Source organism: Impatiens glandulifera, chromosome 1 (assembly GCF_907164915.1).
Source record: "Impatiens glandulifera chromosome 1, dImpGla2.1, whole genome shotgun sequence".
NCBI lineage: Eukaryota > Viridiplantae > Streptophyta > Magnoliopsida > Ericales > Balsaminaceae > Impatiens > Impatiens glandulifera.
This window is the reverse complement of record NC_061862.1, coordinates 566,567-583,253: the sequence shown is the minus strand read 5'-3', so window position 1 is coordinate 583,253 and position 16,687 is coordinate 566,567. Positions and strand designations below refer to the sequence as shown.

The window sequence follows — 16,687 nt, the reverse complement described above, 5'->3', positions numbered from 1 at the left end:
GATTATTTATTTGATAAAAGTAGTGAATTGATTTTTTAAATCAATGAAAGTATACGTTTACAAACGTATTTTTGACTAGAGTTTCTTTTTGGTTCGATGATTGGTGATACTAGGGAAAGAGCTTTCACGCTATATCCCCGTACTCATTTAAAATTGTCTCTACTATGTAAAGTCTTAACTTTTTGAAAAATTGGTTTTATTATGTTTTGTTTGATCAATTATTCTTCAGGTCCTAGACATGCATATGTTTTTCGTGTATTTAAAATTATAACAACAATATTTAAATGCTGGTATACATGGGGTTGTTATCGACGATTGGTGAGAAATATACCTGGAAAATATCAATTTTAGGGTATTAGGATCTAAAAATAAATCTCAAATAGGTCCTAATCAAAATATGCTGATAAGAAAGCGCTTTTTCAGACGGTTGTTAGCGCTAGACTGTTGTCAGCGTTTCTTCAGACTGTTGATGAAGCAAAACTGATGTTAGCTCTTCAGACTGCTGTTGAAGCAAGGCTGCTGCTAGCGCTTCTTCAGACTGCTGCTGAAACAAGACTGCTGCTGAAACAAGGTTGTTGTTAGTGCTTTTTCAGATTGATGTTGAAGCAAGCCTGATATTAGCGTGCTGAAGAAAACTCTACTGCTGACAACTCTGTTGTCAATGCCTCTTCAGCATTACTGATGTCAGATTAGTTGCCAGCGTCTCATGAGATGTACCTGCGCATTAAACAATCGCATAACTTAGTTTTATTCATTTAATAACGCATCATCAAAAGAATGACGTATTGATTAAACTTAGTTTTATTGTCTTAAGTTCATTTTAATGAATTGAAGCGTTTATCTTAATTGAACTTAATTAATTATTTCTCTTTTAATTAATTCCCCATTTTTCTTTATTTAATTTATTCCAACAATTTCTCCTAAAACTAAATCAGGAAATCAAAGATAAATTATATATTTACAAAAATACAAAATATACAGAGTTTAGATATCCTCCTTTTTAGCTCGAGTCTTCAACTGGCTTCCTCTCTATTTTCCTTTAGAGTAAGAGTCCCCTTCCTCCTCATCCAGGCTTCTCCTTGCCTGATCTTCCACCTCGACTGCTTTCCCCTTTTTAACAACATCATCATCTTCTATATGTTTGTCTGCTATATTCTTGAGATGGTTTGTTACTCGACAAGATGAAAGACGAGAGTATCAATTTTCGTGGAGAGATCTTTGTGATGATCGAATGCGGTTTTGATTAGAATGGATTTTAGTCTAGTCATTGCCTCCTTTATGATCGTCACCTCAATAGTACTCCTCGAAACTTGGTTACGGATATCATCTTGTGCCGAAACTACTGAGGACGTTGTAGTTGATGTAGCAGCGGACTGCTCCTTCAAAAATTCCAATACACCAAAGATAGCGCCATGACGTCTTCAATTAGACTTTGAAGATCCACCGTTCCTCGAGATGACTCCTCTGGAGAAGAGGGAGATGACCGTTCCAGATGGGAACTGGCTTGGAGAATGCGAAGATGGGAGACTTGAATACTTACCTCAATGGTAGATAGCTATGGCTCTTTGGAGGAAGAAGAGACTCGAGGAGTGGGAACTTGAACTAGCGCTCGAGACTCGTCGTCGACCCCTTGAATTTCTACACAAAGGTCCTTGAGAAATCCAGTCACTTCTTCAGAGTGACTAGATGCAGTCGGGAGGGATTGCTGCTTGGGTGCGGAAGGAGTCTTCTTGGCAGCCGAACTGGGTTCCGGCTCAGAATCTGAAGATATCAGCACAATACCCTAAGACAGTTCCTTCTCTCAAGAGCAAGGGAGGAATGTTGCTTAGCAGCTTTAAATCGCTCCTTCTCTGAGTCAGGGGAGAAAAACTTTTCAGAGGAGTGCTCCTTCTCATGAGCAGGGGAGGAGTGGTGTTCAGCTGCTTCTGAGATCTCTTCTCAAAAGCGTTTGAGGAGTTATGCTCAGCAGCATAAGAAGATGACTGCTCAGCAGCTGCAGAGGGCTCCTTCTCATGAGTAGGAGATGGATGTTGCTTAGTAATTTGGGATACTTACTGCTCAGTAGTAGAATGAAAATGTTTTTGCCCAGTTGCTTATAGAGGCAACTGATCTGTAATTGGATAGACAACCGCTTTACAGAAGGGAGACACTGATGTTGATTCTATAGAGGTCCGCATCTTCTCAACGAAGAACAGTTGCTCTTCGGTATCTGAACTGTTCAACACAGCCAAGGACTTCTCCTTTTGCTGTTCAGCATTACTAAAGAATAAACGAAAAGGCAATCGAGCTGAAGGAGTCCAGGATCTGTTGCAGACGAATATTGACCCTGACGTCCAGCCATGCAGTCCTCTCCAAAGGATTGTAGTTGACCTATCTTTGCTTAAATTGGATAGGCAGCCGCTTTACAAAAGGGAGACACTGATGTGCTTCTATAGAGGTCTGCAACTTCTTAACGAAGAACAGTTGCTCTTCGGCATCTGAACTATTCAACACAACCAAGGACTTCCCCTTTTGTTGTTCAGCATTACTTGAGAATAAACGACAAGACAATCGAGCTGAAGGAGTCCAGGATCTGTTGCAGGCGGATATTGACCCTGACGTCCAGCCATGTAGTCCTCTCTAGAGGATTGTAGTTGGCCTGTCTTCGTTTAAGGATCGAGTGTAGTGCACCTCCTCTGACTCAGATCGGCACCATGGAGAACTGACTGAATCTTTACCCTTTCCTACAACTTCGGCAGTCTGTTCAGCATCAGGGACAAGTTCCCTGAACGCGATTCCTCTAGCTACTTGGACATTTCTTTTGTTGTCGTTAGAGAGATGGCTAATATGGGGACAACAACTTTAGGAGTTGTTTCTTTCGGTTGTGTTGCAATAGGGCCAACAACTATTTTAACAACTAGAGTTTCAGCAATCTGGCTAGCAGTCACAACATTAGGGGTAACAACAATATTGCCCGCAGGTCTTTCAACAATAATACCAGCTGATGCAGCAACTGGTGTTTCAATTGATCCCTTAGTAGGGACTTCAGTAAGCACTACAACCAGAATAGATAAGGCTCTTCGTACCTTTGTTTACCATGAAATACTGGTTAGCTTTTATTTTTCACGTTACTTAATTTATTTGCTTACCTTTTATTGATAAAAAATATTTTGGGTTTTAGATTGGCTATTTGGATTACTATATATATGGGCATGCCCACCTACAAAGGGTGAAGAATATATTCTCTATTGTCATCCAGAAGATCAGAAAACACCCAAACCTGATAAACTGCGCGTTTGGTATGCAATACATTAAACTACTTTGTCATGTGTTATATTAAATTAAATAAAGAAAAAGGGGAAATTAATTAAAAGAGAAATAATTAATTAAGTTCAGTTAAGAAAAACGCTTCAATTGATTAAAATGAACTTAGGACAATAAAACTAACTTTAATCAATACGATATTGTTTTGATGATGTGTTATAAAATGAATAAAACTAAGTTATGAAATTGTTTAATGCGTAGATACAGCTCATGAGGCGTTGACAACTAAGCTGACGTAAGTAGAGCTGAAGAGGCATTGGCAGCAGGGTTGCCAACAACAGAGTTGTCTTCAGCACGCTGACATCAGGCTTGTTTCAGCACGCTGTCAACAAGCTTGCTTTAGCAGCAATCTAAAGAAACGCTAACAACCGCCTTGCTTCAGTAGTAGTCTGAAAAGTGCTATCAGCAGCCTTGCTTCAGTAGTAGTCTGAAGAAGCGCTGACAGTATCCTTCCTTCAACAGAAGTCTGAAAAACGCTAACAACAACCTTGCTTCAATAGTAGTCTGAAGAAGTACTAATAGCAGCCTTGCTTTAACAGCAGTCTGAAGAAGCGCTGACAGCAACCGTGCTTCAGCAGCACTCTGAAGAAGCGTTAACAACACAGTCTTGCTTCAGCAGAAGTCTGAAGAAATGCTCGTAGCAGCCTTGATTCAGCAGCAGTCTGAAAAAACGCTAACAATAGCCTTACTTCAGCAATAGTCTAAAGAACTAACAACAATTTTGCTTCACAGTAGTCTGAAAGAGCACTGACAACAGCCTAGCGCTAACAGCCGTTTGAAGAAGCACTTTCGTATCAACATAGTTTATCAGCAACACTCGCTTTCAATAGACTGATTCATAAGCTTAAGACGCCAAAGTGTACAACTGTCATGTACAACCATCAGAAAGCTGACATGTATCAGATTCAACTGTTTCTACATTTCAATATAAAAAAGTAGTATAGTACAACGACGAATTCTCTCAGTCAATTCACGATCCCTGAATATCTGAATTCTAGGTACGGCGAATCCTCCCGGTCTATTCACTATCCCTGAATATTTGAATTTTTGGTATGGCGAATCCTCCCGGTCAATTCACGTATACAAGAATCAGATTCGACCGTTGCTACGCTTCAATATAAAAGAGCAGCAGAGCACAACATCAAATCAAGTTTTTTTTTGAGTTTTTAGTTCGCACTAGATTCTGCATTTCTAAATCATAAAAATATAATGAATAGAAAATATATTTTTTTTCTATCATTTGTAAATTTTATTCTATAATTAGAATTCCTCTGAACTCACGATCTTGATTATCTCGCTTACTCTCTCTAGCTATTAAGCATACATTATATAAGTAGAGAAATAATTTACTGTATTACCTGAGAGTATTATCAGTATTGTAAGTTGAACAGAACGTTGTCTGTTCAACAGTGAGTGATAGCTAGGAGTTTAGAACAAACAATTGTTAAGTCCTGAGTTCTTACTGGGTTTATGTAGACGCTATACAAACCAAAGTCTTCTAGTGAAATCTTTCTGGAAACAGAATAAGGGTGACGTAGAAGTTTATCTCCGAATATCCATAGAACTCTTGTGTTATTTCCTTACTGCATCTCTTATCCGTAGTCTATAACTTCAAATCTAGCAAAAATTTCCGCACTTGAATCCTTTCAAAAGTTTGTGACAATTTGTTGAAGAATAGAAACAAATTTTAATCTCTAACTGGATTAAAATCGCACTGAAAGTGAAAATTAGCTCAACAATATTCAACCCCCATTCTATTGTTGAAGTCGATCTTAACAAGTGGTATCAGATTCAGGTTTTCTATTCTCAAGCAAAGCAGATATCTAAATAAGGTCTTTTCTAAAAAAAATTCAATGTACTCAAAATAAGGTTATGATGACTGGAAGATCAGGATGCAAGCTCATTTGGCCGTCCAAGATGAGCTTGCATCCTGATAAGAGACAGGCGGAAGTACTAAAAAAAATATTGTCTCCTCTTATTAATTAATTTCTATCTCTAACTAATTAATTTATACTTAATTTCTATCTCTAACTAATTAATTTATACATTTTCTTTCACGAATGATTAATTTATCTCCCTTCTCTATAACTAATTAATTTATCTTCTCTTATTATTGATTTTTTTCACTCCACTTTCTCTTTTTTTTTTCTTTCATATTTATTATCACCTATCTAACTTTTCAATTAAAATAACTAAAAAATTTATAACAATCTCTAAATATCTTAATAATATATTTGAATAAAAATAATTTGTTATATTTATTAATTAATTTTTTCTCTTTTCAATTACTTTATTTATTAAATATTTATCATCTATTTTTTTCCCTATTTTTCTCTTTCTTTTTCTTTTTTTTTATTTTTTATTTTGACTTATTAAATTTTTTTAATTTTTTATTACTTATAAAGGTTTATCTAATATTTTTCATCATCTTCTAATCCTTTAACAAAAGTAGATTATTATCAACATAACATATTAGTAGTGATATACTTTTTTTTATTTTAGTCATGGTTAATAATTATATGTATTGTTTAAATAATTGCATATATTTTTTAAATAAATTTAGATGAAGAAGCTATTATGGAAAAGGGAAAAAAATAATACAAATGAGTTAATTAAGAACAATAACAATGGACGTTAAAATTCATCGCCAAGTTTAAAAGAGGTAAATCCACCTGAATTTAGAATGACATTTTTATTCGAAGATGAAGTGCGTGATTTTTATAAATCTTATTTGGAGAATATTAGATTTGACATTTTTAAATTAAGTGATAAAAATGGAGTCGATGGAAAACAAAAATATTTTTCTAAGAGTAGCAACAAAAAAATATAGGTCAAAAAATGTACTAAATCATAGACCTTCGATTAAGACAAATGGTAAAATTAAGATCAATGTAGTTATTCAAGGTGATACAAACTTTGTAATAAATGGTGTACACCATGAACATAACCATATATTGAGCCCAGAAAAATCACGATATTTTAGATCTAATAAAGTATTAGATTTAGCTACAAAGAGAAGGATAGAGAAGAAGCCCGCGAGAAGAATTTTTACCTTTATTGGATTTGCAAATGTCTTGTTTGCAACCAATCTGTGTAGGGGCTAAAGAGTTTCATTTCCATCGCTCCAACCCTTTATGCTGTAGATGGTCATGTGGCACTTGCCCCATTTCTGTTGGGACTTGTATACATGTGTCTCGGTCCGTCACACTTAATTTAGTGATAGTATAAGTGGTCCCCTCTATGCAACTCTTAGCTCAAGCCTTTTTCCCTCGCGTCTATGCTTGAGTCTTGTGAAGGACCAGGAGTTTACTTCCTAAAGTCACTAAAATGCTCATGGTTTACCCGAAGCAAACAAACATTTATTGACTCTTTTTCTTACTTATCCAGTTAACAGAAGGGATGTCACATGTGTGGACACCCTTTTTGGGAATTATGGTATTGATGGGTAGAAAGGGCTCAGGTTTGATATGGGAGAATCTGATGCAGAATTTCAGGACCATTCTAAGGCCATACTAGTGGAAAGATATTTTACAGTATTCACACTCTTTTTTCGAGCCCAAATCAATTCGCTAGGCAATTTGGCCTTACACAATGCATTCCTCTTTCCTTCTTCCCTCATGGTATTCTAGTTCAAGTTTCAGACCAACTCAATCGAGCTCAGGATAAGTCTTGGGCAAATTTTCGATAAGTTGAGAAAATTCTTCCTTCTCCCTATGCTCTTTCTCGAAACTTGGTGGGCTGGCTATGATTCAATCCCTCAAGAAAGAGAATGAGCCTCAAACTTTCGCTGATTCCGACACAGCAAAGCAAAGACTTGGCATACTCTAGCAGCAGTTAGCGCTTTTTCCGAATCAACAATTAACAGGAACTAAGCTAAAATCGGGAATGCCGCATCACCTGGTGTGGGGAATTTTATTCCATTCCGGCAAGACCGGTTATGCAGCCTACCCCTATTATATAAATTATAGAAAGGAGAATCTCTCTTTCTGATTCAATTCCATTTCTGGGATATAGACACTTTCTTTTAGACATTTAGTTTGATTGGATACTCCTTTCTTTCAAGATAGTCGAGCTAAAAGCCTTAATGAAATGAACGTTCCTGGCCCATCTTCTCTCTTTTATTTTGTTATCCCCTGCTTCTTACTAAAATATTTTTCTCTGGAGCCAGTATAAAAAAAGATAAATTGAGAATCCTACGCCTCTGAACTGAAAGACGAGTGAACGGCTACCTCCCCACACTAAATGCCTATTGAGTTGCCTACCCACTGCCCCCCCCCGTTTGAGCTAACTGCTACTCCTATTTCGATGTTCTAAGGCTATGGCATCGGTTTACACATTCTTGACTTGAAAAAAAGAGTGATAAGGATTTTCGCCATTTGATTTAGGAAGATAGGATTCCCGGTCTGAGAACAAGAGCCATTCCATTCGTGGTCACATGAAAGCGGCAATAGAGAGTCCTCCTACTGCTAGGCTAAGGGAAAAGGCAAGGATCACATTCGATTAGTACTTGCTAAAGGCTTTCTCCCTCTCTACTGAACATATTAGTGTTTAGCTGCTCCTCCTCGCCTATAGGGCCGATTGATTGACCAAGATGGAAATCAATGCCTAGTAAAAGTAGGCCAAGAAAAGAGGATTTCTTTCTATCAGAATCACCCCAGCTGCTAAGAGAAAAAGTGACATAGATTTAGCTGTCTCAGAAATGAGTAAGGGCATCATGGCTTAAGTAAGGCGGATAGTTCTCTATCTCACTTCTTTGTATACTCACTACAGGTATTCCACTTCTTCCTTCGTTGCACCTGAACTGAAAGAGCTGGGATAGCTTCCCGTAATGGAAGGATAAAATGGTGTACGGAGCTAGTAGGCAACCAAAAGCAGGGAAACAAGTATGGCAGTTGACCACCCCGAAAGCAGGGCAAGTAACCCAAAGCATCGGCTTGGGAATAGATTGATTGTACGGAGGTTAAATCTCTCTTGTCCCTCCGGCCGGCTGCTCCGCTTAATTTGAAGCATTAGTTAGAGGTAGAGATGACAATGGGACGGTTCGGGGCGGGAAATGCATTTACTATCCGCCCTATTTTAATTTCGGGGATTTTTTTAATATCATCCCCGCCGTTCGTTTTTTTTCGGTTTCAGAGAATTCCGTGGGGCACCGTTAATATTTTTTTAAAAAATAAATAAAAATTATACAATAAAATTATATAAACGATTTTTTTAATATAATATATATAGTAATATATATTATAATTTTATATTATTATAAAGAAATAACCTTACTACTCTTATAAAATATAGAGAATAAATAAATATATTGGTGATTTAATATATGTAATTATGTTTTTGGTGTTCAGGGCAGAATCGGGGTAAAATCGGGGCGAGTCGGGGTGGGGGACACAAGTATCATCCCCGCCTCATCCCCGTTCAGTTTCGAGAAAAACCCGTCCCACGAGACAATTCGGTTCGATTTTTGCGGTGCGGTTTCAATTTATCATCCTTAGTCAGAGGTGAGTAGTAGGCCCGATCGTTGGGTGCATTAGTATGTATGCCTGTGTGATAACTAAAATCCTAAAAAAAATGGAAATTCAAAATTTTTTTGAAGTCTTATAAAAATAAATAAATTATAATTCTTAGAATGAAAACCCTCCAAAAATTCGTGTACTTAAATATATAATTAATATTTATTTCCTTATAATAATAAGTACTTTTTATTATTCAAATAATGATGTAAACTACTTGTCGTGAGATTGTCACTAAAATCAGTAGTAATGGAAATAATTTTACTGTTTGTTGAGTGGCTTAGACATCTTGTTAATGGTAAAAGAAGAAGGTCAAAATTTCCATGAAAAGGATAATCTTGATAAAAAATAAATCAGGATTTCAAGTTTTGTGACAAATATTATTTTACTAAGGCTTTAGTCTTTCATTCAAAAGTTTTTTACTTTTTTCTTGGTAGAGTTCAAAGCTAGGTAAAGAGTAAAAAAAATCTCTAAGAAATCAAATTGTAGTTAAATGTCTATTTAACTCGTTGAAATTGATAAAGTAATAAAATAAGTGTAAACAATTTAATGAAAAATAGAATGTTTATGAATAAAGATAAAAGATAAAGAGTAAGAGTTGTTAAAAATGGAAAAGGTTGGTAAAAATGTTTATGAATAAGGATAGAGAGTAAGAGTTAATAATGATAGAAGATTAATGTTTGTGAGCTTTGAAAATGAAAGAAATAATAAGAGATAATGAAAAAAAAAAAAAAAAAGTAATTATGATTTTTTAAATTAGTAAAATGAGGAGGGATAAGAGAGGGAATTTGATGGAAGGAATGAGAGAGAATGATTTTGGCATCACCTCATTGGTTGGAAAAAGGTAAAGTAGGAGGAAAGAGAGAAATTATTTGATTTTTTTAGCCAATCATATTGCCGCCAGTCAGTCACGTCATGCCCTCACCAAATTCTCATTCCCAATCATTTCTAACATATAATATAATTCATTTTAAAATTAAAAGTTAATAGTTAGTAATCATAAAGTAAATAATTATTATTAAACCTATAAATTTAAAATATATTGTAATTTTAAATATATATATATATATTTTAAAATAAAAATTATATAATAAATATTTTTACTCTTAACATTTTGAAAAGAAATTAAATCCAGAAAAATGAGAATTTGAAATTCAAAATCTTTAAAACTTGTCAAAATAAAATTTAAATTCTTAAATATTTTAGAATCTAAACCCCTCCAAAAATTGTGGATCAAGAAAGAATATAAAACGTGCATAAATAAAGATCTTTTATTCTTTTGTTTTTATATCACATTTTTATTTTAAATATAAATAACAAGTCAATTATAATATTAATTAATTAATTTATTAAACATGGAAAGAACATACTCAACTAAACTATTGACTTATTCTAGAACTTTCAGATTCTTGCTAGTTTTAGTTCCAATAATTATGCCATTTGAACTAATAACAATAAAAAAATTAATGCAAATATTTCAGCCTAAAACAATTGATAAAACTGACTAAAATCATCATCAATGCCCCTCCCCCCCAGTCCACTGTTAAGCCCCCAAACCAAACCATATCATCATCATCATCATCATCTTCACAATTTCTTGGCAAGAAGCTTTTCTCATCACTGCCAACAGACTTGACGTTTTCTACATTACCCAACTTCTTCTTTACCTGTAATTGAACAAATACCTCCCAGATAGGCTCGGGCTAAAACCTGGCTCGCACCCTCCAGGAGGACCTTCTTCATCTCTTAAATCCCTAAACCATAATCCTCCATGACGACTGTCTCTGCAAAATGGATTCAGACAATTAGTAATTCTGTCGAGCATTCATTCTACAATCAACAAATAACAGAGGAAATGTTTACCTCCTGGGCTCCTCAGGTGTATGATTCAAATCATAGCCACCACCAACAAAGTATCTGGTGGGTTCACAGCCAGGCGGAGGTGGCAGTCCCACGTCTCTTATATCCCTCCTCCTTGACAATCTTTCTTCAAGGTAATGGGCCCTACTAATGGATTCCGGGGCCAAGTATTCATGTCTATGGTACAACATACTGCATGCATATAAACCAAAAATGGAACTCAAACTTCCAACCTAGATATATATAGACAGACCCTACCCTTAAGGCACGTATGATGCATTAATTTTTTGTTTTTATATTTATTGAAACAATAACTATTCAGATTATTGTAGGATCAGTGGTGCAAATGGAATCATTTTGTTTTGTTGGATTTTAAATTTGAATATAATGCAGCTGAAATACCTATGTGGATAGCCAAACAAATCGGGGTTAAGTGCCGTCGACTCACAACCAGGAGGCCCTTCATCCTCCCTAGGACGTCTTTCTTCATGGTAAAAATCTCTTTTAATGGCGGCTTCAAATGAGTTATTATGCCTCATGTCTGCCTGCTGAAGTCCCGCTGAATCAAATCTGGAAGTCCCTCCAGCAGCCCATCTATTTAGGTCAGCATTTTCCGGTAATGGTGCATTTATTCCTGGGAATCCAACACTCTTTTTCCTTGACTGCTCTGAATTGGCTGAAGATCCCCTGATTTCTCCTCCTTCCCCTTCTTTGTCGATTTCATTCTCATCAAAAATTGTAATCCCCGAAGGCTTGTCCTCTAACTCTTCATCTTTAATGAAATTTGGAACAAGTTAGACTTTAGACAAAAGATGGAATTTATATATATTTTTTTTGAAGTAAACATGCAAAATTACCTAAATAACCAGGTGGATATCCTAATTCTCGCATTCTGTTAAGCCAAGGAGGCGGATCAAGCTCCTGCATAAACAACAGAAGGAAAAAACAAGTTGCTCAAAGAACTTGATGAAAACAGCAATTACCACCCACAAAAACAACAATTAATCTCACCCCAAGGCCAAGAAGTTTCTGTGTTTCAGCATTAAGGATTCCAGGCTTTAAACCGTCATATTTTCCTCTAGGAGAGTCCTGATAGTAACGGGTTAGGCTACGTGAACTTGCATTTTTACTTCGCTGGCCATTGTGCTTTTCACGAGCAGTGTTTACTGCAACACTGTCACGAGGCTTTGGGCAATCCTTCAAGGAATGGTTGTATGAAGCACAATTGAAACACCGAAAATTGGATATTTCAGAATGCCTGACAATAACAAAATAGCGTACAAAGAAAAGTGGCACAGTGAGTAATGGGCAGGAGAGTACTTGACAACTTTATTCATTGTCAAAAGGAGAAGAATTTTGCTCCATCAGAAAATTAACCTGTCCATATCACTAAAACCATCAGGTGAAGTCAAACCAAAAGTGTATGCACGATCATAGAGTGGAACAGAAGTGCTATTCAAATCCAATTGAGTGGATTCATTGTCCGGTTGGCTTCTCTGTTGGTTGTCCATCCAAAAAAACTACATAAATAGCATAGAATAAGCAAAGACTTTTAACATAATAAGAAGAATGAATAGATTAACTGAGGCAACAAATACCAGCATACCACTGCAGAAGGCTTATTATCTCGATCAACACAAAGAGCAGGAAGATACATCTCTTCACCAGATTCGAGCACCTTCTTTGTATCCTGAAAAGATTAAGATGCAATTGACATTTTATTTTTCAATTCATTTTTAAGTTGCAATGACATGTATAGAATACTAAATCAGCTTACATAACAAGGAGGAGAATGTTTAGCATGCCATTCTGTCCACTGCTGGAGTAGCTCCCCAAGCTTTTGTTTGCTCTCTCTAATAAAGATAAGTAATTTGGTTAATGGAAAGAAGAAGAAGTCTTCATGTGAAAGATCACAATAGTCATCGTGTATTCCCCTTAATTACCTTGTTAAAGAAGAATAAACCACATGGACTGATGGTTGTTCTTCGTCGTCGTCAATTGCAACCCGGGCTCTCTTGACACCTGATATGGCTAGCAATAGAAGATTATGGAAAACAACCAGGCTTGATGTTGGCTAAATAAACGAGTATTTAATTACAAAAGGTTATGGGTAGGGGTGAAGATAGCAAAGGATACATTTTTCTTCTTCATCTTGTTTTTCTTCAGAAGAATCAGCAGCAGCAGCAGCAGCAATAGAAGAACCATTTTGGGCAACTACTACAAGGGTTTCCTTCAACTGAGTAGTTGAGGTATCGTTATAAAATAACTGGATAGACTTATAATTGGAGTTACGAATGTCGGATAAATCCTCAATCTCCATGTCAATCTCCATATCCGTTTCCATGGTTAACGGCGAGTAGTTCGAAACAAGTCTGTCTACGTAGAGAAGCACATAAATGATTGTCTTTTATAAAACAAGCGAATAAATTGGAAATGGGTATGATGGATGTACCAGCGCTAAATAGGGCTTTTTCAGAATAAGGATCTGACCTTGAAGCCAAACAAAGATCATATAGCCGGAAGCTGTTGCTTTTGCTGGGTTTTAGCTTCCAATTCGAAGCTGCTGCCTGCTGCCTGCTGCTTGCTGCGGAAGAGAGAAAGAGGGTTGGAGGGAAAATCTTGAACAAGAGGCAGACCAGACCAGACCGGGGGAGGAGGATTGTACGTTCTTGTGTTCGTGTGGGGTATATACGATCGGACGCAATTAGATTTAGGCCTGTTTGGTTTCAGACTTAAATCATAATCTATTATCATCAATTATATAATCTTTCTTTTTTTACAAAAACTTAAAAGAAAGTTATGCCAGTATTTAGCATTTAAATTAATAAAATTCTAATAAATTTATTCATTTTTATTTATTTTCACTAATATTAATATATATATATATATAAAGTAATGATAAGAGATATTTATATTAAATGAAGTAAAAATGATGTGGCATTATATGTTCAATTTTAGATTATGCATATCTATTGTAAAAATATTTATTCATTTATTATTTTTCAAATTTTTTATATTGAATGAAGTAAAAATCATGTAGCATTTTCAATTTTATATTATTAAAAGGAAATTTAATATTTTTTAAAATTATTATTAATTATATATAAAGTTTGTTATTTATTTTTTATAATTACAAAAATATTAATATATATAAAAAGTATATATATATATATATATATATTATTTTTATTTTTATGCTTCAATAATTTATTCTCTCATATTTATTAAACAAATTAAAAAAATGATTTTAATAATAAAAATGATTCAAATTATAATAAATAATAATTAATTATAATATATTTAATTAAAAACATTCCCTTATTATCTTATACATTAATTAATAGATTACACAATCTAACTAATGAAATATAATTACAAAAAAAAAACATACATATGGTTCAAAAGTATATTATATAAACATACAACAAATTTAACAAAAACCAAACATAGCCGATCATAAACTTCAATAATAATAAAAAAGAGTGACACTGTGAACACATTATGAACCACATTTATGAACTTTGAGGTTCAAAAGAGGCTAGAACCAAGCTATAAAGATTGACAACATTGAACAGATGTAAGGCTCTACTACTACTACTACTGCTACTCTTTCCATATGCATGCAATGCAGTATACAGGAAAGCTAAAGCATCATTTCGGTCAAGTCTATCTGTCTTAGTTCTACCTGAACCACCATCTCTGTACAGCAGAAATAAGAGAGGTCAAGAATGGGGCGTAACGCTGAATCGATGGATTTAAGGTCCTCCCTATCTTTGCCCATACACTTTGATGATGACCAGCTGTTACTGGGGCATGATACATCAGCTTCAACAGCTGCCAAACACCACCATTCAGCACACAAGAACAAAATATCAAACAAAACAAATGAAATACTGTTAACGGACCTTCCAGTACATGAAAGTTTGTATTATGTTACGTTGCCACCTGCATATGTATTTCTATGAATTCAATATTTCATATTTAACGATTTTACACAAAAGACAATAAAAAAAAGCATACAACTTTTTCAGGATACTCACGAGAACAAAGATATTATTAGGAGAAATCCAAGTCCTATTTCTGCATGCGAAGACAATACGCTAAGATTAGTCGTGTTGGCTTCTACCCATACACATGACTTGTCCAAGTATCTCCTGCAAAACCATAAGAAATATAACTTTTTTAAGTTCAAATAGATAGACGAAAACAAACATTTAATATCATGAAACCAATACTTGTAATTGTTACCTGTACAGCGAAGAACCTCTGAAATTTCTTCTAAGAAACTTCGCAGCATGCTCAAGAGCTCGACATATGATGGGAATCAACGCAACTAAAGAAAACATGAAAGCCTCCACACGATTATAAAAAAAAATTAAATTGACAATCACCACATTTAAGAATGTGAAGACAATAATAATAAAGTACCAACATTTGAGAGAAAGATGAGAAGCGAGGAAAGTGACACAATAAGTGGAGTAAATGAAATCCTTGGAGGCCACCACAGATTGAAACCATACTTGCACCGCCTGTAAATTCCACGCCCTGGGTTTCTACAAGAAGTAGGAGATTTATAACTTGGAAGAAAATCAATCGAAAATAAATCAAGAAAAGAAACTTGCAAGGAACAATACCCCATATAAAGTGTACAAGGAATAGAGTGAAGAGCATGTTGTCCCCATGAAAGACAGCTTGTATGCCCTGTTTGAAAGATTTATAGGCACAACAGGAAGTATAGCCAGAACAGCAACAATAAAAACCTGGAAAAATATAAAGTAACAACATTTGACAGTTGTCTCAACAAAACATATATTAATCCAATACATTATAAACATTAAATTACCCAAGCATTGACAGAAAATTGAATAGTTGGTTGGTCCCAGCGTAATGAAGTTGGATTTGGGACATGGGTTGTTGACGGCCCTGACACTCTAGTAGCTGATCATACATCATTAACAAGTATTTAGGGTTAAATCAACATCAAGTTTAAAAGTTTATTGTGGAATCGATCAGAAGCTACCTGAGCTGCGTGACTGTACGTTGATTGTACTTGGAGTCATTGCCTCCACAACAAGATCTGGATCCTGGTCATCCATATACATGTATTAATTCTAACTCGGCTAATAATGAATGAAATGAACGAAGGGATAACTAAAACAGTAGAAAAAGGAAAATGAAATCTTCTAAAGGGCTTTGCTTAATTAGTGACAGTAGATCATATAGTTCATGAATCTTGAAACAAAATGATTCGTAATGAAAGTGGAAAGTTTTGGACTATATATATATTAAGATATGTCAGGCTTGATTTCTAAATAAGATTTGTTGGTTTTAGTATCCTGATTCTAACACTAGGAATCCTAATTAAATCGCATTTCAGGTTAATTTTTTAAGGTACGTAAAAGAGGTAATTAATTAACATGTGAATTTCAGAAAGAACCCTAGCTAGCGCAGTAATTTTCGCAGTAGTGATTCACGAACTAGTATAAGGAATCAGGTTAGTAAGAGAAATCCCTAATTAATTAATTAAACCCATCATCAACATGTGACTATCTAATAAAAAAACATCCATAATCCATTTGTGGAAATCTGCATAGAAGCATGATTATATATGATTAAGTGAAAGATATGGAAATGAACGGACGATGAAACGCTGGTAAAACTTGTGCTTAAAATGATCGACAACGTTGGGAAGAGAGGCCATTTGTGGAGGGATGAGAATGTTTGACCAGTAATCCGCCCATCTTGGGTCTCTCTCGTAATCGTACGCCGCCGCCGCAATTCTCTTCGACATCTGCCGATGATCCTCTTCTTCTCCCATCGCTTCTTTAGGACGTACTCTCTACTACGCTTACAGTTCGTGTCGTTCACTCACTTGAAGGATGAGATGCTAAAATAATAATTATGGAGCTCAGCTCAACTCACTCTGTCTGGAAACAAGAACGGGTTCTTTTCATTCATTCCTTCCTCAACCAAACAAATACTTAGAAGAACCGAGTCAACTCTTTGAATTA

General features: G+C 35.2%; 2 protein-coding genes across 2 annotated transcripts; both read right to left on the bottom strand.

Moving 5' to 3' along the window:
* Nucleotides 1–10,200: 10,200 nt before the first annotated feature.
* LOC124920962 lies at nucleotides 10,201–12,747 on the bottom strand (the record flags this gene model as incomplete). Its single annotated transcript, XM_047461553.1, has 9 exons — nucleotides 10,201–10,600; nucleotides 10,680–10,868; nucleotides 11,079–11,448; nucleotides 11,534–11,597; nucleotides 11,688–11,934; nucleotides 12,054–12,196; nucleotides 12,283–12,366; nucleotides 12,454–12,529; nucleotides 12,620–12,747. Coding segments are annotated over 9 exons (1,422 nt in total), but the record flags the coding sequence as incomplete, so codon positions are not given.
* Nucleotides 12,748–14,178: 1,431 nt separating this feature from the next.
* Nucleotides 14,179–16,625, bottom strand: LOC124921040 (transmembrane protein 33 homolog). Its single transcript, XM_047461641.1, has 9 exons — nucleotides 16,318–16,625; nucleotides 15,697–15,760; nucleotides 15,520–15,614; nucleotides 15,311–15,436; nucleotides 15,109–15,229; nucleotides 14,925–15,009; nucleotides 14,717–14,830; nucleotides 14,582–14,621; nucleotides 14,179–14,510 (listed from the first exon to the last, which is right to left on the bottom strand). Exons 1-9 carry the CDS (start codon nucleotides 16,492–16,494, stop codon nucleotides 14,358–14,360), a joined length of 975 nt encoding a protein of 324 aa, XP_047317597.1. The 5' UTR covers nucleotides 16,495–16,625; the 3' UTR covers nucleotides 14,179–14,357.
* Nucleotides 16,626–16,687: the final 62 nt, after the last annotated feature.